Source organism: Carlito syrichta, unplaced genomic scaffold (genome assembly GCF_000164805.1).
Source record: "Carlito syrichta isolate Samal-C Ts95f unplaced genomic scaffold, Tarsius_syrichta-2.0.1 Scaffold304364, whole genome shotgun sequence".
Taxonomy (NCBI): Eukaryota; Metazoa; Chordata; class Mammalia; order Primates; family Tarsiidae; genus Carlito; species Carlito syrichta.
The window spans coordinates 345,932-368,618 of NW_007248460.1; the positions used below are offsets into that span (position 1 = coordinate 345,932).

Sequence of the window (22,687 nt, forward strand, 5' to 3'; positions counted from 1 at the left end):
TCAGTGTATTATAAAATGACCACTTAGTCCAGATTACAGCAAGGTCAACAGCTGAGACTCTCAGAGTTGTCACAAACCAGTGCAGAAGAGGGGGTTCCTCCCTCAGGGAATGTGAAGGACGCTCCCATTCACTTGCACCAGAAAGTGTATCCACTGGGCTTGGCACTAGGTGATCTGAAAACGAATGTAACCAGGTCCATCCTGTGACATCAGTCAATGAGGGGAGGCAGTAATGAACCCTGGAAAATGACAGAGGGAGAGGCAGGAGACCTGAAGTCTAGGCTTAGATCCTCATGTGCTTGGCAGTGGTGTGACTGCAGGCAAGTGGCATTACCCCTCTAATCCTCAGTTTCCACATACAGGAAGTAGGGATAGCAGCAGAGCCCACTGCTTGGGGCTGCAGTGAGGACAGGATGAAAGGAAAAAACAAAAACCCTCAGCACAGGGCTCAGTGCAGCAAGGGCTTGTTCTACTCTCCCCCCACCTTACTAGTATAAAGAGCTCTGGTTTGGAAGTCGGGTAGCCTGAGTTTTAGTCTCAGATTTGACATTAGCTGTGTGAACTTGAGAAAGTACCTTTCCTTTTTACATCTATTGAGATGATCTCTTTTTGTCCTTTTTTCTGTTAATATAATGTATTACATTGATTGATTTTCATAGGTTGAACCAGCCTTGCATTCCTGGGATACATCCTACTTGGTCACAGTACATAATCCTTTTTATATGTTGCTGGGTATCTTGTTGAGGATTTTTGCATCTCAGTTCATAAGAGATATTGATCTCCCTTCCCCTTTTAGAGCCACAGTTTCTCCATCTGTAAAATGATGATGTTGAACTGGACAACTTCCAAGTTCTCTTTCTGTATTCACATCCTTTTATTCTGTGATACTAAGACAATTAAGAAATAGTGATTACGAAACACTAGATAGACAAAACTCAGACTCCTTGTAGAGTAACAAAGAGGTCAAATATTTGCTTACTTCTCAAATAACTTCAGTCTTTCCAGTCTGCCCCAACTCTGGGCCTTTAGATACTTAAGATGAAAACTAAAGCCTGCTAGCCAATTCATTTTCAAATTCTTCCAGATGCATAGGTTTTTATTTTTTCTAGACCTGGGGCCAGATGGAGATTTGAATAAACAAGGGAAAGAAGAAAAACAACAATCTAAATATTGAGTGAAAAGTTAACAAAGAAGCACAGTCTAGCTACTAACCAATCAAGCAAGCCTTGGTTTTGCTCTCCAAAGTAGTCAGTTTAATTCTACCCCTGCCTCTGTTCCTGTGGCTGTCTACTGCCTGCCAGGGACTCTAGGAATGGCCTTCCTGACTACAACTACCAAAGGATGGATGTGGTGGCCATGCCAGTGGTTGCTGAGATCTCCTGCCATGAGAAACATAATTGATTGGTAGCCTCCAGCAGTCACCCCTTGAATCCATCACCGTTGCTCCATTTGGCCTGGGTTGCACTCCCAACCAATGACTAAACATGTCGAGTATAGCAATGAAGGCCCATTCCTGTGAGGTGCAGGACTCTTTCAATGGATGGCTTTGGCTCAAGGACTCTCACTGACCTGGCTGAACTCTTCCTGAAACTGTACTACTGTCTGGGACTCTTCTGAATCAGTTTTTCTTCTGACTCCCAGTTGTCACAGACCCCTACATCATAGTCTGAGGCGCTCCCCACCTTCTCTTGCTCGCCTTTGTCCTTTGCAGGAATTTCCCCCTGTACATTCTGGAATGTCTAATCCCATACCGGTGCCTGCCTTTTGGCAGATCTCAACATACACAAAGGCATTTGGCTACCTAGCTCTTCTTTCTGCCAAAAAATCAAGAGAACTCTTTTCCTGACCCCTCTGCCATGCCTTACTCTGCCCCAATGAATGACTATGGTGAGTGCTATTATCTAATGTTGGTGTTCCACCAAATTCATGTTGAAACCTAACTCCGAATGTGATGGTATTAGGAGATGGGACCTTTGGGAAGTGATTAGGTCACGAGGGAGGAGCTCTTGTGAATGGAATTATTGCCCTTATAAGAAGAGGCTGGAGGAAGCTACCTTGTCTCTTTTGCCACATGAGGATGCAGCAAGAAGTTGTTGTCTATGAACCAGGAAGAGAACCCTCATCAGACACCAAATCTGCCAATGCCTTGATCTTGAATTTCTCAGCCTCCAGAACTGTGAGCAACAAATTTCCACTGTTTGTAAGCACTGGCCTGTGGTATTTTATCGTAGCAGCCTGAACAAACCAACACAGAGAGCAACATGAGAAGCACCCCTGTCTTCTCCGTTAAGCATTTGGCTTACAGCTCAGTGAGTTAATTTCTGTCTGAGCTTTACTGTGGTTGCTATAGATTTCTTGGGCTAGATATGTGTTTCTGTTATTTTCCTTCCTCACTCATGAATTGGTTGTTTTAAAAAAGACAACGCAAGTCATGGGGGAGCTCCCATCAAGTCTATTCTCCCAGGGTTCCTGCAAAGAGGGGAATCAGTTGAGCCCTCTAACAATCTCCACCTGCTGAAAGTCCAGAAGCCCTGCAGACTTAGTTTCAGGTGTCCTACCATACTGCGCATATGCACTCTCTCTTTCTCATGAAGGCCTTGCAACCCAGTGAATGGGTGGGCTATGGGTCTGTTTCAAAAGAAGAGGGGCCAGCTCTGGGAACCAAAAACGGAAGCAATAGCATAACTACTACAGTGCCTGGGAGAACAGATAACTTTTTTGATGTGTGAACGTCTAATGAGAATGGGATACATCAGTTGCATTAAACTTAGGCACAGTCTTAGGTTGTGGATTTTTCTCTGTAATAAATAATTTGTCTTCTCTAAAGCAATTATTTTAAGTGTTTGGTTTGATTTAATTACAAAATTATATTTAGTGGCAGAAAATTATAGCAATGGTGATAAACTGTAAGGAGTGTAATAAATTTATACCCCACATTGCCACATTTGAAGCCGCCTGCAGATGCATTCAAGAAGCATCTGATTCTTGGCGTGAGTCCGAAGTCAGGAAACTCAGGCTGTTACTTGGAGCCCATCATTTGATAGCCTTTCTGGATTCCCACACCCCAGGGGGAAAATGTGGGGCTCACCCCGATCAGCTCTCCCAATTCTGATGGTTTGGGTGTTCTGTAAGCTGGAAGGTCTTCTATTGCCTTCACCCAACTGTCTATCTACAAATTGTATGGGCATGGTGAGGAGGAAGCTGAGTGCTCAAGGGGCTGCCGTCTGGAGAGTGGAGACCCAGGGTGCCTGACAGGGAGATGCCCAGAGAGAAGGGGAGGGGCGGTGAAAAAGTCAGCTGTAGATGCCAGGGACGCTAGGGCTCTCCATCAGTGTGTTTGCTTCTTCTGAGGACTTGTCTGTTTCATTTCTTTGGAGTAGCCATAATCATAATCATACAACACAGTGGGATGTGTTGTATGGATTGCTTGATAGTTTTCCGCTGTAATAAAATACTGTGGCTGGAATCTGCTCATAGTCTGTCTTTTCTGCACTTTCCTAGCATCACATCTTTACTGAGCACTTATAGTGATTCTGGCCCTGGGTTGTGAAAACATTGATAAGCAAGGCTGATATGGTCCTCACCCTTTTAGAGCTGACACGTTCTTGTAATGGAGGAGCACTTGAATACGAATTTATTGTAAGAGCCGGTAAGTGCTGTAAAGGAACATTGAAGCATACTGGAGAACTAATAGCAGGAGAACCTAACCCAGGCTGGGATGGGGATGGTTCGAGGAGGATTTTTGGAGTAAGCGAGGTTTAAGCTGTGACCTAAAGGAAGAATAGATGTTGGCCAGGTGAGGGGCCCTGGGGCAGAAAATTGGGAAAGTGCCCAAACTAACTTGATCTATGCCACCGCTTCACCCAATGCCACTCCTATTCTAAGACTTGATGGCAGGTCACACACGGAGCATGCTTGCAAAATGAGGCCTCAGGATCAAGACTCTTCATGGAAAAAGAGCTATTTCCTGCAGTCACCTGGAGTCATCCCACAGAGCACTGTGCTGCAGCGGATGGGGGCAGGGGGATGGAATGAACAGCCTTTCTCATTCTGTTCCTAACTTATTTCCATTCCAGCAAGTTCACTTTTCTGAAGCCCTAAGCCATCCTTCACTTTCATCCTTCACTTTCACATGGGTTGAAAATTAGATTATAAACCAAAGCAGGAGCTCTGACATGTGTTTTAGCTGTTCACATGGTAGAGGTGGGTGTGTCTCATTTATGAAACAATCTGCTGTCAGTTAGCGTAGAGCAGAAGACATGGCTAAGACAAATCTCAGACTCCTAAATATCAGAATCAGAAGGGCCCATGAGGATCATCTACACTACAGGTTTTCAAAATGGGGAGTCCTTAGACTAGCAGCTGCAACAACCTCTGGAAACTTGTTAGAAATGCAAATTTCTGGACATCCCCTTCAGGTGCCCTCCCACTGTGGGAGCTTTTCTGTCCTCTCAATAAATCCTGTTTTCTCAAAAAAAAAAAAAAAAAAAAAGAAAAGAAAAGAAATGCAAATTTCCATCCTGAATCAGAAACTCTGAGGATAGAATCTTGGAATCTGCATTTTAACAAGTTCTCCAGGGCCCAAATGTGAGAACCACTGGTGTAACCCAACCCTTGAACAGACTAGGAAACTGGACGATGGAGCACTGACCACTGTGTGCTGCTTTCCAACTCCCTCTTTTCCAATAAGAGGTACCCCCACCCCCGCCACGCTTTCTGCACTCTTGCTTTTTCTCTGCCAAGGTGAGCATAGCAGCCAGGGGTCTCTGGAACATGAAGAGCCACATACTGATCAAAATCAGGTCGCAGCAACTGGGGTTTCTGGATTGGAGCTGGATTCCTTTCGGAAAAGGTAAATAGGTTTTCTATAGGGGTGAGCATCTTGGGGGGGTGTGTTTACATGGGAAGGAGAGAATGAGTGAATGAGGATGGCCAGGAGGTCGATTGCAACACAAACTGTTGCTTGGGACACTGAGTCTTCCTTCTCTTGAAACTTCCCCCCACTTTCATTCAGGCAGCCTCACTTGCCCCACGCTGCCCATATGCTTTGGGGCAACCTAACTACAATCAAGAGGGAGAGTACTTAGCTTGGTTGATATGAAGCAGCACAGTAGGCTGGTAGGTGTATGATCATTTCAGCCCAATATGCCCAAAAGTCTTGTTGGCTTCTGGGAAAGATGCTTCCTCACGCTTCTGACAGCGATTGTAGAAGCCACTTTCCTGCTCTTTAATGAGGGCAGGAGGAAGCTTGTAGCCCCTGGAGTTGCTGATAGCTATCATGTGCCCACAAGGGGGAGCCAGGAGAAACGGCAACTTTGGTGAACTTTTTGATGTAAACCAACTGCTGGACTTTAACTTACAGGAGTCAGTAAGTCTCTTTTCTTATTGAAGCCAGTGTGAACTGGGTTGTCTGCTCCCTGGGACTGAATACATCCTAACTGATAGAGAATCTAGCCTGGCCCCTCAGCCCTTGGAGTTCATGAGGTCTGCTTTATACCTCCAGCCTCACGTTAGACAGGCCCCCATTTCTAATAATGAAGCATGAGGCCTGCTGAATCCTGCTCATCCTTAAGTCATGCTCCTTTACCTACAGATCAGTCATTTACAGAGAGAAATTAAACACACCTGAACGATCTGTACAATGCACTCCAACAAAGGCATCCAGTGTGGATCAAGTATCTCAATCTTGGGCTCTTCATTCAGATCTCAAGTGTGGTACTTAAGCTCTTAAATATGCATTAGTTGAATGTGATACACATTTTAGAAGTAACAATCTAGCTTAAGAATCTCTGGATCATATTCAATTCTGATGCAAACTTGAATATGTACTTTGTGGGTTTCTGTGAAGAAAATAATTGATGATACAAACTGGAATTCATCTATGGAAAAGAGGCAGTGCTAGCTTCTAAAAGCAATTATTGGCACGAAGCTCCTGAATTTTTAAATCCCTTGAAAAGTCCAAGAACATACCAGAAAGTCAAGACTTTATTTCAGAGGTAATAATAGTAAACAACAACAACAACAACAAAATTAAAAGTCTGTAAAAGGTGTTGCTGAGTAGGATGGTGAGGGCTCTAGGAACAATTTTCAGGGTTCATTCTGTCTCCCTATTTCCAGTCCAATTTTATATCAAAAACTTCATGTACCGGGAGAATGTGAAATGGATACAAATCAAGTTCAGGGTTACAGAGAAGTGCTTAGCCTTCAGGAAATTCTTCTCGGGGGGTGGGGGGGGAAGTTATGCATTGGAGTTGGCTTGGACAATGAGCTCGGCCAGGGCTGAAGGGTATGTGGCTGCCACCCCTGTGAGTGGGATGAATAAAGACAGGAATGAAGTGGATTTTTGGGAAGAAGGGGAGTGAACCTCTGGCTTTCCTATCTCCTGGGCCAAATGCATCTGGAACATCTAGTTAGTTTCGTAAAGGCTTCCTAACCCAGAGGGCCTTACTTCAGTGCTCTGTGCTCAGTTCAGAAGCAAGTGGCCAAAACAGAAACAAGAATCGGGGAGAAGGGGAGAAGGGGAGAGGGAGAGAGACAGTGGGAACGTGGTGGTGGGCAGCGACGGCACATTAAACTAAAATGTTGATCAACCTCAAGATTTTGTACTTTGTTTCAAACATGGGGCATGGAAGGGGATTCTAAACTCTAAGCTGGCTGTCAGTCTAGCTCTGACGTGTCACCAATAGATTTCTTGTTTGCAGCAGGAACTCGAAACCTTTTAACTATTATGAGGCACGCTGTCATTTTGAAAGTTTTATCAATGGACGAGTTCTCGGTTATAATCTTGCCTTTTGCAATGTGGGGTGACTACAGAGCTTGGAAGAGTGGTACTGCCCACCAGCTGCTGAGGAAAGAGCGGGCAGAACAGATCTACATGATTCCAGGTCTATATGACACAGGGGACTGACATGGTCAAAGCCATTGCTAGATGCTGCACTTTCAAGCCCATTCTGCCACTTTAATCTGTATCAGTCTTGAACTACAGCAATTCATAGAACCATAAGGGAAAGCCAAAAGGGAAGTCAGGGACCTTTTTGGGTAGGGAATGAGGGAAGGAGCCTCCTTCTTATGCAATCATTCTGCCAAAGAAGACACTTCCAAATTACAAGTCAAGAACGTAAATAAAGAAAATGAACAATATGGCTGTCAAAATGACAAGAGCAAATAACAACAAAAACCCAAAAGATAATTTCCAGAAAGAATGTAGAATCTGTGCTCATGAACCAGTAAAATAAATCTCTTGATTTCTGTAAACCAGTGGTAGGAACTTATTTAAATACAATCGTGTTCTTATAAGTTACATTGCAAGCATACTAGAAGAAGAACCATATGTTCACTTGATACTGTGCTAGTCATAAAGAAGAGCAGAGTTATAAACACATTGTGTGTAAGTGAAGACCACTCACTGCTCTCAGAACTGACGAAATCAAATGGCTTATGTTAGGAATATTAGAGTCATCTCAGAGTGGTATGAGCAAATCTTAACCGGGAAAAAGCAATAAAATGAGTGACCTGAATTTCTAAGCTAGGTTTTTTTTTTTTTTTTTAGCTTTTCTTATCATGGGCTGCTGTCACTGTGGTATGAGCAATGGCAGCCAGAAGTCTTGTTTTGTCCTTGTAAATTGCATTAAATGACAACGACAACAGCAGAAACAACAGAACAACCCATGCAAATTACCATTGGCAGTATAAAACTGTGTGTTTGTTGGAAATTGAAGAAATCACATGTATTCAGACATCGCCCAAGTTCTGTAGAAGGATAAGAAGCCTAACTGGATGAGAGACCTGCATCGCAGGCAGCGGGTAATGGCCCCTATATGCAGATGCAAAGCTCTCCCTTCTGCCCAACGTGAGAATACAAGACTTCGTCGGACTCCTAAGCCTTGAAGGCTGAGAGTTTCTGTCAATAATTCCTCTAAAATGCTCCAAATAGTCTCAGGGCCTTAACAGACTGCAAAGGCTAGCAGATGCAATTCATTCATTGGTTCATTCTCCCCTGCATTCTTTGCTCATTCATTGAAAGGTTGTTCAGCTCAGATTTACAGAACTACGTAAGACATCTCCCTGTGCCTGAGGATCTCACTACCAAGGTGGGGTGAAAAGAAGACACAAGAAACTCTGATGAAGAAGTGGACATCACCGAGCCCAAAAAGGCAGAAACCAGAGGTCTCGAATGCTGGGGCATGAGCCAGGACACGATGACCAAATGTGTCAACCTTCTGAAAATCCTTGGGCATTGGTTAGAGGCTTCCTACTTTGTGTGCCAGTATCAAGGTCTTAGAAGCTGGTTCTCCCTGTAGCTGAGATCTGTAACTTTTTTAAAGAACTCTATCCCAAGGCCTAACACTTGCTCAAGAGGGACAGTTTGCAAAGAAAGCCAGTTAGAGCTGGCGAATCACTAGCATTGTTCTGTTGGCTCCTGTATTACTCAGCAAACTGTGAGTCATCCTTGTGTTTCTAGACTTGGAAATACACCAGAAAGTCAAGGAACCAAGTGGGTTTTCTTATTCCGTTCAGAAGCAGAGATAATGTCCATTCTTATTTACAGTCACGTCTTTGTCCCTCCCACCCACATATTGTCATTTCTCTCTCCCACCCACATATTGTCATTTCTCCAAAAGGCCCAGAGAGGGACAGTCATTTTCCCTCAATTTATCAGGAAAGTTATTTCTAAGCACTGACTATGCCTGTGCATTAAACACATGAACTTCACTAAGACATGCAGAAAACCCGGATGGTCCATACAACATGCAGCCAATACTGTTCTTCCCTAGAATGATAAACAGGTAGCACAGCTTGTTGCTGCATTTATATGGCATGCTACTCTTACTCGAAAATAAAAGCCTGATTTGATCAGGGAGTATTAATAAGTGCTTTGAAACTCCTGTCTTTTCTTTTTAATTCTTTTGTTTTCATGTATTTATTTATTTTTTAATTTTTAATTTTAAAGACTTGGGGTACAATTCAGGGTTACGTATACAAATGTTCATTATGCAGATACCCTTGTTGATTAGGTGTACCCCCACCCCCTGGCAGAATTCCACTACTGCCAATTCCTTCCTTAGAGTATTATGATAGTTGTTCAAGGTCCGCTTATGAGTGAGAACATGTGGTACTCAGTTCTTTGTTTCTGTGAGAGATAACTCAGTATTATAGACTCTAGATCCATCCAAGTTGCTGTGAAGTTCATAATTTTGTCCCTCTTTATGGCTGCGTAATTAAATCTATACCCAGACGTGGAATTGCTGGGTTATATGGCGATTCTACGTTTAAGTTTTGGAGGAACTGCCGTACTGTTTTCCACAGTGGCAACACCATTTTAATTCCAGCCAGCAACGCACAAGGGTTCCAATTTCTCCACATCCTCACCATCACTTATTATTCTCTCTCTCTTTCTCTGTGTGTATATTAACCATCCTAATGGGTGTCAGCGTTTTGGTGTTTGAAGAGGTGAAACCAGAGAGCTATGGTTGAATGCTTTGTCATTTCACACTTTCCAGGGCTCCACTTATTCCTACTCAGGATGAGTGAAAGCCTCCATGCCGTTCAGAGCTTTGTCACATGGAAATAAATGGCCATTAATCACAACTGCAAAGGAGGAGTCCACCTTCATCTATTGGCCAGCTAAGCCAGTTGGCTTTGGCCAAATCTCTTCATACGCCACCCACACATGGCCCCACTGCTCACCTCCTCTGCCCAAAAACGGCAGCTGGCAGAATTTAGTAGTATACTACAGGGGAAAGAGCCAGCCAGAACCTGCACCTTTGCTGAAAATCCAAAGCTCCCAGAAACAAAATAAAGGTTAGGATGATTTCTGATGAAGTAGAGCTATGCAAATTTCAGGCCCCAAAGGTGACGTAACTGTGTGGATAATGTCCTGAAGTGCCCACTTAATTTTCCCCTGCACCTAGCTTCAGTGACCCCAACCTAGGTCTGCTGGCTCTCTGCTTTCATTTGTCTGAGTCCAAGCTGCATATTTTCTCATCTAACATGAAACTTGGTTAACTGCGGATAAAAGAACAAAGCGTTGAAGAAATGGGTGGACTCTAGCACTTCATTCACTGTCTATCTTAGAAGTTGTTACTCAAATGAAAGTTAAGAGTCGGGGAAGTCTTAGCAGAACTACAGAGCTGAGCCTGTGGGTGGAGTGAGAGGATGTCTTTGGGACTTTCTGTTGCTTGTAGCTTTCAAGGACCTCACTGCTTTGGATGGGGGAAACTAACATAGCAAACCCTCATTAGCAAGCCTCCACAACACAATAAAACAAACAAAAGCAGCACTTGTCATTGCTGGCAAAATAACAAAACCAGATAAAACCCCAGGACGTTTCAACTCCTTAGGAAAAAGAATCATCTCTTTCTTTTGGGGTCTGGGGGTGGGTGCCTTAACTTTAAACAGTACTCTATCTTCTGCTGCCTCCTTCAAGCTCAAGGGCAGTCAGACCACAGTACAGGCAGCTGCTTCACAAAACAGGCCCAGGTTGTGGGATTTGTTAACCTCTGAGGAACAGAACAGACTACAAGCAAATAGGCCCAGTGCAGTGGCTCATATCTGTAATCCCAGCACTTTGAAAGGTCAAGGTGGGAAGATCTCTTGAGTCCAGGAGTTTGAGGCCAACATAGGCAACGTAGCAAGGTTCTATCTCTACTAAAATAAAATAAAAGAAGCTGGGTGTGGTGGCAAGCACCTGTAGCCCCAGCTACTTGGGAGGCTGAGGTGGGATGATCACTTGATCGTTTGAGGCTATAGTGAGTTGTGATCATGTTACTGCACTCCAGCCTGGATGACAGAGTGAGAACCCATCTTTAAAAAAATAATAAAAATAAAATCAAAGTACAAATAGACTCAGGAAAGAATTCCATAAGTCTGTGATATGGGACCATAAATGGATCTGAGAGAGGGAAGCTGGGGAGGGTGCAGAGAGGGGAGAGAACGGAAGAGGTGTGGTCCACCCCTCAGTACTCATCCTCTGCTTGCCTGGACGGGTGACATCTCTGACCCTTCTTGTACTAGTGACAATCCTGGCTGTAAGGCCACAGTGGAATGGTGCAAGTTTACTGTGACTTTCATTTGCTCAAGACTTTGTTGATGTTTTGCTAGCTTTTCACTTGGGGATGTAACAGTAGTCGAGCACTTCTCTTTGTCGTTTCTTTTATGTACAGAATGAGATCGTCGCCCCCTATGACGATCTGCATTTTAGGTTTGTACATATTCATAAGGAGACACAGTTGAAAGCAGCGAGATTGAGATTGATTTCTGTCCTCTTATATTCTTTGAAAACTGCAGTGAGATTCCTTTCACTGCCTTACAGTGACACGTACGTAGATAGTTGAAATTAACTTTGTATAAAATAGTGTATACACTTCATTTTTAAAAGGTCTTATTTTGAGCACCTTATTTTTTAGCAAGTTTCCTTGTTTCTTTTTAGGTATGCTAAGTCAAAACAAACAAAAAGCTGGCAAGAGGTTTCTGAAAATGGTTGCCTCTTCAGCTTTCGGAAGCCAGTTACTAGACAATGAAAAAAAAAATGATTCTATTGACCTCTGAGATTGAGGCATCTGTAGTAGGGGCTCTGTGACCCCCAGAAGTGTTGGTGTTGACCACACTAAGTGATGACTCATTACTCCAGGGATACAATGTGAAGTTGCTTTTGTTGGAACGTGTCACTTCACTTATTCTTCAACTTTTGAGAGTAATAAAAATGGTTGACATTTAAAAGGTTAGCATTTGACAAGTAGCTCCTTTTAAATCTCTGTTTTTTGAAAAAGGAAACTTGCTTTGTGGTAGAGGATCACTAACGGCTCTCAGAAACCAAAAAATAAAGTGAGAAAAAAAATTGATTCTTGGTAACATTAGCACCAAATTCTGAGACTGTGTTTTCCAGATTCAACAGCCTATGTCCTTTCATTCCTGGCAATTTAGAGTGGTTAAAAAAATCTTTTCAACACTGAGATATTGGTCCCCAACTTTTCTTTTTCTTTCTTTCCTTCCTTCCTTCCTTCCTTCCTTCCTTCCTTCCTTCCTTCCTTCCTTCCTTCCTTCCTTCCTTCCCTCCTTTCGTTTTTGAGTTGAGGTCTCACTCTGTTGCCCAGGTTGGAGTGCAGTGGCATGATCATGGCTTACTATAGCCTCTACCTCCTGGGCTCAGATGATCTTTCCATTTTAGCAGCCCGAGTTGCTTGGACTACAGGCATGCACCACCACACCCCACTAATTTTTTGATGTTTTGTGGACACTGTGTTGTCCAGGTTGGCCTGGGACTCCTGGGCTCAAGCAATCTTCCTGCTTTGGCCTCCCAAAGCAGCTAAGAAAAAGCAGCCTCTAACAAAATAGCTGTTTGCAGCTCAGTTTAGAAAGGATGGAAAAACTAGGCTTGGATGTATAAGCATGTTTAAATACAAAATCAGAATGCCCATTGAGGAAAATATTTCCACGTCTGGTAGTGAAGATGCCTGCAGGCAAGCCCTGGGCTCTGACCTCAGGCTCTTTGACACCTGACTCTGGCCTCCACTCTTCTATCTGGCAAGTCCTTATGCATAAGGGCCTTCCTTAGTTTCCAATTGACTGGTGGACAGCCCAGGGCTTCCCCAGAGACCTCCACTCTTGCAGCTCTGTGGGCCTAACCTTTGAAATGAAAGCTGTGATGTTTCTTGCTAAAATTAGTGAGAGACAAAAGGCAAAGACACTTAGAGACCGTCGTGCTAGCGAGTCATCACAGAAACAGAAAACTGAATCCCACATGTCCTCCCTAATAGGTGGGAGTTAAATACTGACACAGGATGGAGAAAACAGACACTGGGCACTCCTCAAGGGGCAGGGGACAAGGGTTGGAAAACTACTCACTGGGTACCATGCCCACCGCCTGAGTAACAGGCTCGATAGAAGCCTGATCCTCACCAGCACACAATATACTGATGTAACAAACCTGCACATATACTCCTTGAATCTAAGAAAATTAAAGAAAAACCTCAATTTCTCAACCAACTCTTCTTCAACAAAGCCTCCAACAACAACCACTGGGGAGAGGAGACTGGGGAGATTTCAGACTTTGCTATAAGGCAACAATGATCAAAACAGCCTGGTATTGGTACAAGAACAGGCATACAGACCAACGGAACATGACAGAGATTCCAGAAGCAAAATTTCAATTTCTCAACCAACTCATCTTTGACAAAGCCTCCACCAACAACCACTGGGGAGAGGAGCACCTATTCAGTAAATGGTGCTGGGAAAACTGGCTGATCACATGCAGAAGATTGAAACAGGACCCCTACCTGTCACCATACACAAAAATCAACTCCAAATGGATCAAAGACCTAAATGTGAAACCCCAAACTTTAAGAATCTTAGAAAATGCAGGAGACACCCTTACAGAAATTGGAATAGGCAACCAATTCCTGATCAAAACTCCAAAAGCACATACCATAAGAGATAAGATAGACAAGTGGTGACCTCATCAAACTGAAAAGCTTCTGCAAAACAAAAGAAACCATAAGAGAGCAGGGAGACATCCCACAGAATGGGAAGAAATGTTGGCCAACTGCATATCTGACAAAGGCTTAACATCCAGGATCTACAAAGAACTCAAAAGTGCCAAAAGGAAACAAAACAAAACAAAACAAAAACAAGCAACCCCATTAAAAAGTGGGCAAAAGACATGAATAGATACTTCTCAAAAGAAGATATACGGGCAGCCAACAGACACATAAAAAGGTGCTCAGTCTCACTAATCATCAGAGAAATACAAATCAAAACCACATCGAGATACCACCTAACTCCAATAAGAATGGCCACCATTAATAAAACAAACAGCTGGGCTCGGTGGCTCAGCCTGTAATCCCAGCGCTTTGGGAGGTCGAGGTGAGTGGATTGCCTGAGCCTTCGGGTTCGAGACCCGCCCGGGCAACTTGGCGAGACCTCATCTCTACAATAAATCAAAAAAATTAGCTGGGCGTGGTAGCACACGCCTGTAGTTCCAGCTACTTGGAAGGCGGAGGCGGAAGAATCGCCGGAGCCCAGCAGGTCGAGGCTGTGGTGGCTGGGAGTGTGCCACTACACTCCAGTCTGGGCGACAGAGTGAGACTCCAACTCAAAAAAATAAAAATAAAAAATAAAAAAAATAAACAACAACAGATGCTGGAAAGGATTGGGAGAAAAGGGAATGCTTCTATACTACTGGTGGGAATGCAAACTAGTTCAACCTTTATGGAAAACAGTGTGGTGATTCCTAAAAGAACCAGATATTGACCTCCATACAATCCAGCAATCCGCCTTCTGGGAATCTAGCCAGAGGAACTTAAATCACTCTACAAAAAAGATACCGCCACATACATGTTTACTACAGCACTATTCACAATAGTAAAAACACAGAACCAACCGTGCTGCCAATCAAAATTGGACTGGATAAAAAATGTGATACATATACATGATGGAATATTACACAGCCGTAAAGAAGAACAAAATTATGGACTTTGCAGCTACTTGGATGGATTTAGAATCTATAATACTCCGTGATTTATCAGAGAAGCAAAGAACTGAGTAACTGAGTACCACATGTTCTCACTCATAAGTGGACCCTGAATATTTACCATAATACTATAAGAAAGGGATTGGCAGTAGCCAGAGACTACGGGGTTGGGTGGGGGGGAGACATATCACATCAATAAGGGTACCTGATCTCAAATCAGGGAAATTGGGGACCAAAGGTAGACCCAAACCTTACCTGTATGATGACTACTTGTACCCCATATCTTTAAAATAAAATAAATTTAAAAAGAAAAAAAAAGAATGAACTTCTCTGAGAACACGGCCAGCAGTACTGCTGTTTCCCAAGCCTCACCCTCAAATCCAGAGAGGCATGCAGGAAGCCAGTGAAAGGACATGCAAATCCATGGTGGCAGATTCTTCCTTGACAACATGTGGTGCGTCTGATGTCTTTTGGAGGCGGGATCATGTATTTCAGTAAGATAACAACCACTTTTTAAAAATGTCGATGAGTGTTTCTGAGACCAGGGCAAGGTTTACTTGCCATCTCTCCTGACTCATCCTCTGGTGGAAAATGGAACAGATGTGTCTCATCAGAATAGGGAATTCTCTTGGCCTCCCTAACCTCGTTGGATCATTTTTTTTTCAATGGGAAGTCATAGTTGGAACGTAAATAATTTAATTTGCACTGCCAATAGAGACAGCAGTAATTAAAGGTATGCTCTATTAAGTGGGCTTATCCAGGTTTGGAAGTTCAAATCAGAAGGAAACTTGGGCTTCAGCAGAGATTTTTTATTTTTTTTGAGGCTTTGAGGGTGGAGGTGGGAGGAGTGGTGGAGAAGGAGAGAAGAAGGGAGCGAGGGGCGATATCCCTTCAGGGTGGGTGTTGTGTGTGCTAGGGCATCTATCTTGGCCTGGTTTGGGCAACGCTGCAAACACCAAGACAGGCAACGCCCCAAAGCCATGACCGAGCAGTACCAGTGTTTCCTGCTCTGCTGCTTGTGCATGCATTCTCCATTCTGTTCACTGTGTATCAGCCGCCAGCCCTCTGCCTGGGTCAAATCCAAGTTGGCTGCAGGTGGAACTGGGCTGCTCCTTTCCCTCCTCTCTGCCTACCTGAAGTCGTCCTGGCGTCACGTTTGTTACTGAGCATCCACATGGCTCCCGGCACCTCAGCTGGCTGTGCTTACAGCAGGAGATGCCAACATTCTTCCCTCCCCATTGGTCAGGGTGACTCAGGAAGCCACAGACTGGCTTAGTTGCTCTGAAACCTCCTGTGGTCACCAACCTGTGTCTGCCGCCTTGGCTGTTTCTCAACCACATGGCAAATGTCCTCCTTGATTCCCACCCAGTGAGCACTCCCTGGGGAACTTGCCCTGAGCGTGCAACTCCAGAAGGATCAAGCACCTCCCTGTCCTTCCTCTCCAAGTCGCCGCCCACCTCTGGGAGTCAGAGAGGAATCTGGACTCCGAACTAACGCCATCTAAACTCATCCTGCTGGGGTAATAGTGTTTCGAGTTTGGGGAACTTTCCTGAAAGAGTGGCAGCTAACACTGGTGGAACACAATTGTGTGCAAGACCCTATGCCAAACACTTTTTATCTCATCTCATTAAATACTCACAGTGGCCTCATTAGATACGTATGTGAGTATCTCCATTTTACAGATGGGGAGACTGAGGCCTGGAGCGGGTAAACAGCTTTCCCAGAGAAGATATGGCAGAGCTGGGGTTTGGACCCAATTGATCCAAAGCCTGAGCTCTTTTAAACTTGGCCTTGAGCCCAGCCCCAGGGCCTGTCCCCTGCCAAGGCTTCCCTGTCCCCTGCCCCGTGTCATCTCTCTTCAGGCCCTGTGTGCTGGAAGAGTTGCACTTTGGTGAGCTCAGTCTTTTAGGGACGGGAAGCAAGGGGTGGGGTGGGGTTTCTCCAAGACCTCACCTCAGATGGAGCTGCCCATCAGTCTCTGCCATTGCTGGGCATTCACTGTTGCCTAACTGAAGGCTCATTGTCAAGGTAGAAAGCACATCAGACCCAGTGGGGGCTTACCTTGGCCTTCTCCATGGCAGGCTCCAATTCCCTTTCTTTACCCTCTCCAAATTTGCCAAAACAACAACACGTGCTTCCTTGGTCTATTTCTCCGCTGTGCCTCGCAGCCTGCTTCAAGGTTCAGATTCCAGGCCTTTTTGTTCTCATTCCAACTGGCGGCCATCCATATCCCTCCTCCCTGTGAAGCTGCACTCCCAGCTCTGCAGATCTGAGTGGGGCTCAGATGCACGTGCGCTGAGGCACTCTGGCTGGAGGTTGCCTCTTGCTGTCCCACCCCTTCACAGTGCAACGCCCGTCTCCTTCACAGACTTGTTTTCGTCTCTGAGTAAACGGGACTTCCATTCTCCAGTGGCAGGTGGTACAATTGAAATAAGTCCTAACCCTGATTTTAGCAGCCTCTCAAGGTATGCCCAGTAGTCTTCAGGGAGAGGGGACATCAAATTATGGAAACAAAACTCATTTTGCCTCACTTCAATGAAAAACCGAGATGTGGCCATTGCTTTGTTAAACTCGGGTGTGTCCACATGGCTCTTTGGGCTATATCTGCCAAGTTTCCTAGCTTTGATTCCCTCCCCTACCTCGGGAAGGTGAATCTCCTCTCTCTTCTCTCTCTCCAATTTTCTTTCTAAATAAAGTGTATTTTCCAATTAAAAAAAAACAAAAACAAGGAAAAGAAAAACTGAGATGTATCACCCAGCCTGGGAGTGAGGTGGGGAATACAGTAAGCCACTTGGGGATCATTAAAATCTAATAAACCAAGGCTGAGCATGGTGGCTCAAGCCTGTAATCCCAGAACTTTGGGAGGTCAAGGTGGGAGGATCACTCGAGCCCAGGAGTTTGAGACAAGCCTGAGCAACATAAAGAAACCCCTATCTCTACAAAATAAAATAAAACAAAAAAATCTAACAAACCAGGGCTGAGTGTCACGACTCCAAAAAAGAGTTAAAGATCTTTCAAGTCCAAGAAGCTCTGAAAGCCAATTTTAATTTTGGAAGCTATTCTTCGTTATTTATTTGGGGGCAAAATTTGACCTGGACTTCATTAAATATTCATATTTCTCTGCAAAAATAATGAAATGTTGTCCCAGATTCCACTGGAGGGTTGTATGATATTTGGTGTTTGCACTATATTAGCTTCCTAAAGTCCCAAATGTTCTGACTTTGGAATCTCATCTGGCCCCTGAGGTTTCAGATCCAAGCCCACAAATCTGTACTAGCTCTGGCTGAGCTGTAGTGTGTACCCAGCACTGGTCTAAGCAACTTCAGGTTAATATCTCCTTTGTCTTCCCAATGCCTTATGCACTGGGAACTATTCCCTTCCCCATTGTCAGCTGAGGCTCACAGGGGTTGAGTAACACTGCTCGCGGCACCCGGCTCAGTCAGCATCTGCAGCCAGACTCCAACCTCAGTTCTGTCTGCCTCCAGTGTCCTTAATTAATGTTCCATGCCCTGAAACCACATGGCATGTGTCGTTTACCTCACGTGGAAATGGAATCGTTTACTCAACTGGTAAGGCGAAATACCCCAAGTAGAGAAATGTTGGTCTACAAATAAGAATGAGCCCCTATAGATGGTGAATTTGGCCTTTCTGCTTAATCAAGAGTTTATTTCTTATCTCACATTTAGAAACTACTCCTTTTAAAAAAACCAAGATTCAGGCTGGGCACAGTAGCTCACACTTGTAGTCTCAGTTCTCTGGGAGGCTAAGGCGGGAAGATTACTTGAGGCCAGGAGTTCAAGATCAGCCTAGGCAACATAGCAAGACTCCATCTCCGTAAACATTTTTTTTTAAAGAAAACTAGCCAGGTATGGTGGCATATGCCTGCAATCTCAGCACTTTGGGGGGCCAAGGTGGGAGGCTCACTTGAGCCCAGGAGATTGAGACCAGACTGGGCAACACAGTGATATACTATCTCTACAAAAAATAAATGCACAAAATTAGCCAGGCATGGTGGCATACACCTGTGGTCATAGCTACTTGGTTAGCTGAGGTGGGAAGATTGCTTGATCCCAGGAATTCAGGGCTGCAGTGAACTATAACCATGCCACTGCATTCTAACCTGGGCCACAGAGAAAGACGTCTCAAAAGAAAAAAAAAACACCAAAGTTTCGGATGTCAACACATGTCCAGTCTTTCTATGGTAACCTCTGTCGTTCAAGGGAAGTGCGACAAGCCAGTCAATGGTGTGTCATACATCATTCATGTTCCTGAGGCTTACCTTGGCTATCAATAACGCTTGGGAAGTCTGTTCAGACTTCTGGAAGTGAAAAGCACGTGCTTTCCCACCACTGGGGCTGCCATCTGGCCTCCCACAGGGGTACCAGCCCTAGCCTCAAACACCTTTTTCTTTCTTTTTTCCCCCTCTCCGCTGGAAGACTGACCAGGGCTGGGTTCTTAGGCTTTAGAGGTAATGGGGAGAGGCCACAAGAAGGAATAGGGGGACTGTTGATATGCCCAGCTTGGAGACCCAAGTGGCATGTTTTGGCTAGAAGAATGCCAGGTAGAGAACAGAGTGCTAGGGAGAGATCTGGAGTGAGAGTGTTGGAGAGCTCAAGAGAGAGCAAAGCGAGCCCCCCACCAGCTAGGCAGACATGGCCCTTTGCCCATTTCCATCATGCCAGGAGTTGTCCAGAAGAGCAGAAAGAGTTCTCAAGGCTTGCGGGCCACACAGCTCCTGCCAAGCTCATGGCAGGCGTGGGGTCTGCAGATAACGCTGCTCAAGTGTGTCTTGACACAGCTCCTGGTTTTGAGAACCACATTAGCCACAGGAAACAGATCTGGGGGCTCAGGGTCAGGCGTTCAAGTCAGTGACAGCAAACCCCGGGCCAGCATGCACTTTGTGTCAGGCCCTGTTCTAAGAGCTGTAGATGGCCCAAGCCTCACCTGCACGCAATTGACTTATGAAGCAAATCCTCACATGTACCCCACAACTCTAGAATAAAATAAAATAAAATTTGAGAAAAGTTCTGCAGATGTCTTAACATATTTCATCCTCAGACAACCTGTCATCACCCTTGCTTTGCAGAAGCTTATAAGGGGTTAGGGCCGAAACAAAAGGCCCTAGAGGCAGTGTCCCATGCATAAGGATGAGTGTGGGCTCTGTAGACAGACTCCCTGTTCTGGCCCTGAGTTGCTGTGTGACTATGGGCAAATCTGGTGACTTCTCTGTGCCTTTCTTCTCAACTTTAAAGGGAGTGGTAACAGTCCCTGCCTCTGAGAACTAAAATGATAAAAGGCAGGCGAAGCATTGAGTCCCATGTCTGGCCATGGGTATAGGCCAGCACCGACTGGGAAGGCAGCTTTTGGTGGCAATAGCATCCCAGTCTGTCCCCTCTGCTGGTGCAGGTCATTGGAGGCCTTGATCATGCTCCTGGGCTTGGGAGCTTGGCTGCTTTCTCTTGAACACTTTCTCCAGCCCTGCCTAGGTAATTGGTTGAGTGGATTTGCACGACTCCAGGCATTAAGAATTCCCCCTCTGAGCCAGCTGAGAACTCCCCCTCTCAGCCAGCTGATTTCACAGGCTCTGCAACACAGTCAGACAACAAATGTACCCAATTGAAGACAAAACAAAACAAAAAGGCTCACAAGGTAAGATGGTGACACGTCTCCAGGCTGAGGATTTCGCCTGCTATTCAAAGAGTTCACGACTTGCTGCTGGGGCTTCACCGAGCTAGCTGCAGAAGTCCATGTAAACAGATGGCAACAGCCCTACAATAAAATCAAACCAAAGTGCTCCTGAACTGCAGACAAGGGCCCAAGCCCCCAGGAGGCTGTCCTATCCTTCCTGCCTTGTCTGTCTCCAGCTGTCGGTTTACCTTGGCCACCCCCACGGGAGCTCTGCTTGCTATATGCATCCATCAAATGACCAGTACCCCGGTGGTGTTGAGCGCTCTGCTTGGACAGGAGACCCGGATGGAAGAGACACAGTCTCCATGCCCTGGGGGCTGTCACGGTCATGCTCATACAGGGCTCTTGAATAAGAAGTCAGTCGCTGACAGGTGCTTCCCTTGGGCCAACCTGGCCAAGCAGTTTACAGATATCTTCTCCTTGACTACTCTACAGGAGGAGGCACAGTGGGAAACGGAAGGACTGAGGCCGGGTGGAGGAAAGCTTCCTGGGGGTGGGGGGGTGGTGCCTGAGCCCTGAGAAATTGCAGGAGCTGGACAGGAGAGAAAAAGTGGGAAGGCATAGAAAATGGCGGGAGGAAAGGCCAAGACCACACAAGAGTGGGTCAGGAGTCATGAGCTCTTGGTTACGGAAATCCAAGTGTAAGACAGGACCTGGTGGACGCTGACTCTAAGGAGGCTGGTGGAGCCAGGTTCTGGGCCCCTGGGGACTTCTGAGCAAGGGTGAAACTTGATACGGTCACTGTTTTAGCTAGGTGACTCTTAGAGCAATGGATGTTTTATCGGGGGAAACCAGTTACGGGTCAACTGGATGAGACCAGAGAAAGAATCAAGAGGGCCTGAACTTGGGGAGGGAGGTGAACGATGGAGAAGAGGGATTGTGATTGACTGTATTTTGTGTAGGCCGAGTGGGACAGGGTCACATTGAGCCCTACCTGGTGCTGTTCACACCTTCGTGGAAATCCCTCTGGCTTACATCTGATAAATACAATACGGCAAAAGCGGTGGGATGCTACCTCTCAGACTAGGTTATAAAGACTGTGACTTCTGACTTGCTGGCACTATCTCCCCCCTGCCACTGCCCTGTCATCCCACCTCACTGGTGTGCTCTCTCTTGCTCACTCAGATGAAGCCAGCTGCCATGTTGTGAGACGCTCTGTGAAGAGGCCATGTGGCAAGGAACCGAGGGAGGCCTCTGGCCAATAGCTCATGAGGAACTGAGGCCTCGGTCCAACAACCTGCAGGGAATTGCTTCCTGCCAACAACCTCGTGAGTGAGCTTGGAAGCAGGCCCTTCCCGGTCAAGCCTTGAGGTGACTGCAGCCTTAGGAGAAACTCTGAGCTGGAAGACCCAGCTAAGCCGTGCCAGGATTCTCGACCCCTAGAATCTATGAGGTATCACGTGTGTGTGGTTTTAATCTGACACGTTGGGCTTAACTTGTTACACAGTCAGTAGATGACTAACAGGGGCGGGGGCCAGAGCAATGGAAAAGTAAGGACTGTGTAGACACCACCCAGGTAGAATCGGCTACATGTAGTGATGGAAAAACCTGGAGTAGATGAGGGGATGGGAGAAGTCAAAAGTAATTTCGAGGAGAGCGCAGGCTCTGGAGTGAGACCACCTGGCTTCCAGTTCCTGCTTTGTTCCTTGCAAACTGCTTGACTCTGGGCAACTCACTTCAACTCTTTGAGCCTCAGTTTTTCCGTTTGTAAACTGGAGATGATAAGAGTAACTGCCTTCCAAGCACCAGTCTTTTACCTTTCAGGACCTGCCTGCGTATCCAGCACAGTGATGAACAGCTCGTTGCCCAGCGAAAGTCGGCTGGGGCATTTCTAGAAGGCTCAATGTTCATCCTTATGCCAGCAGGAACAAGATCTAAATTCTTTGGTGCAATTTCCTTGCATCCTAAGAAGCTTCCACTGACTGGCCACATGGCCCAGTGCAGAAGGCAGTGCTGTATAATGCTGATCTCCACCCCCCCCCCCCCCCGCCGGGCTCCTTCCCCGGGGAGCACCTTGTGGGTGCAGTTTTCTTCCCAGGGGAGCTAGTTGACCCAAACAGGCACTGAAACCATAACCTTGGCCTCATCGACACTGTGCTTAATTTTAACCACAGGATCGGCTGACTTACGTGGACTTCTCCCCCGTCCATTTCAGTCTCAGAGAGACCCATAGCCTGGATTTGCCCTCCAAAGCCAGGGATGATGGGCGTCAAACCAGAACTAAAGCGCACAGCCAGTTGTGAGATTATCTTACCTGTCTGGGCACAGCAGCCATGGAGTCCGGGGCCACCGACCGATGAAAGCGCTGGGGTTGCTGCATCACCTGCTGCAGAAGGAGCGCATGGTCAGGCTGCTGCTGCAGCTGCAGGGTGGCGGTGGCCGTGGATGAGGCAGTGGCTGAAGAGGCCGGCGAGGGTGTCGGCTGCTGCAGGTAGTGCAGCAGGGAAGGCTGCCTGGAGGTGGCAGGCACGGAGGGTATCTTCGGGGGGCTCGGCTCCGAGACGAAATGGGACAAGGGCTTGGTGTTGCCAA

The 22,687-nt window shown here is 45.9% G+C and overlaps 1 protein-coding gene across 1 annotated transcript in view; it reads right to left on the reverse strand.

Moving 5' to 3' along the window:
* MAMLD1 (mastermind like domain containing 1) overlaps positions 1-22,687 on the reverse strand; it is a 70,030-nt gene that overhangs the window by 20,714 nt on the left and 26,629 nt on the right. Inside the window, exon 3 of the mRNA XM_021713239.1 lies at positions 22,410-22,685. Within this exon, the coding sequence (XP_021568914.1) occupies positions 22,410-22,685 (276 nt within the window). The remainder of the gene's footprint in view (positions 1-22,409; positions 22,686-22,687) is intronic.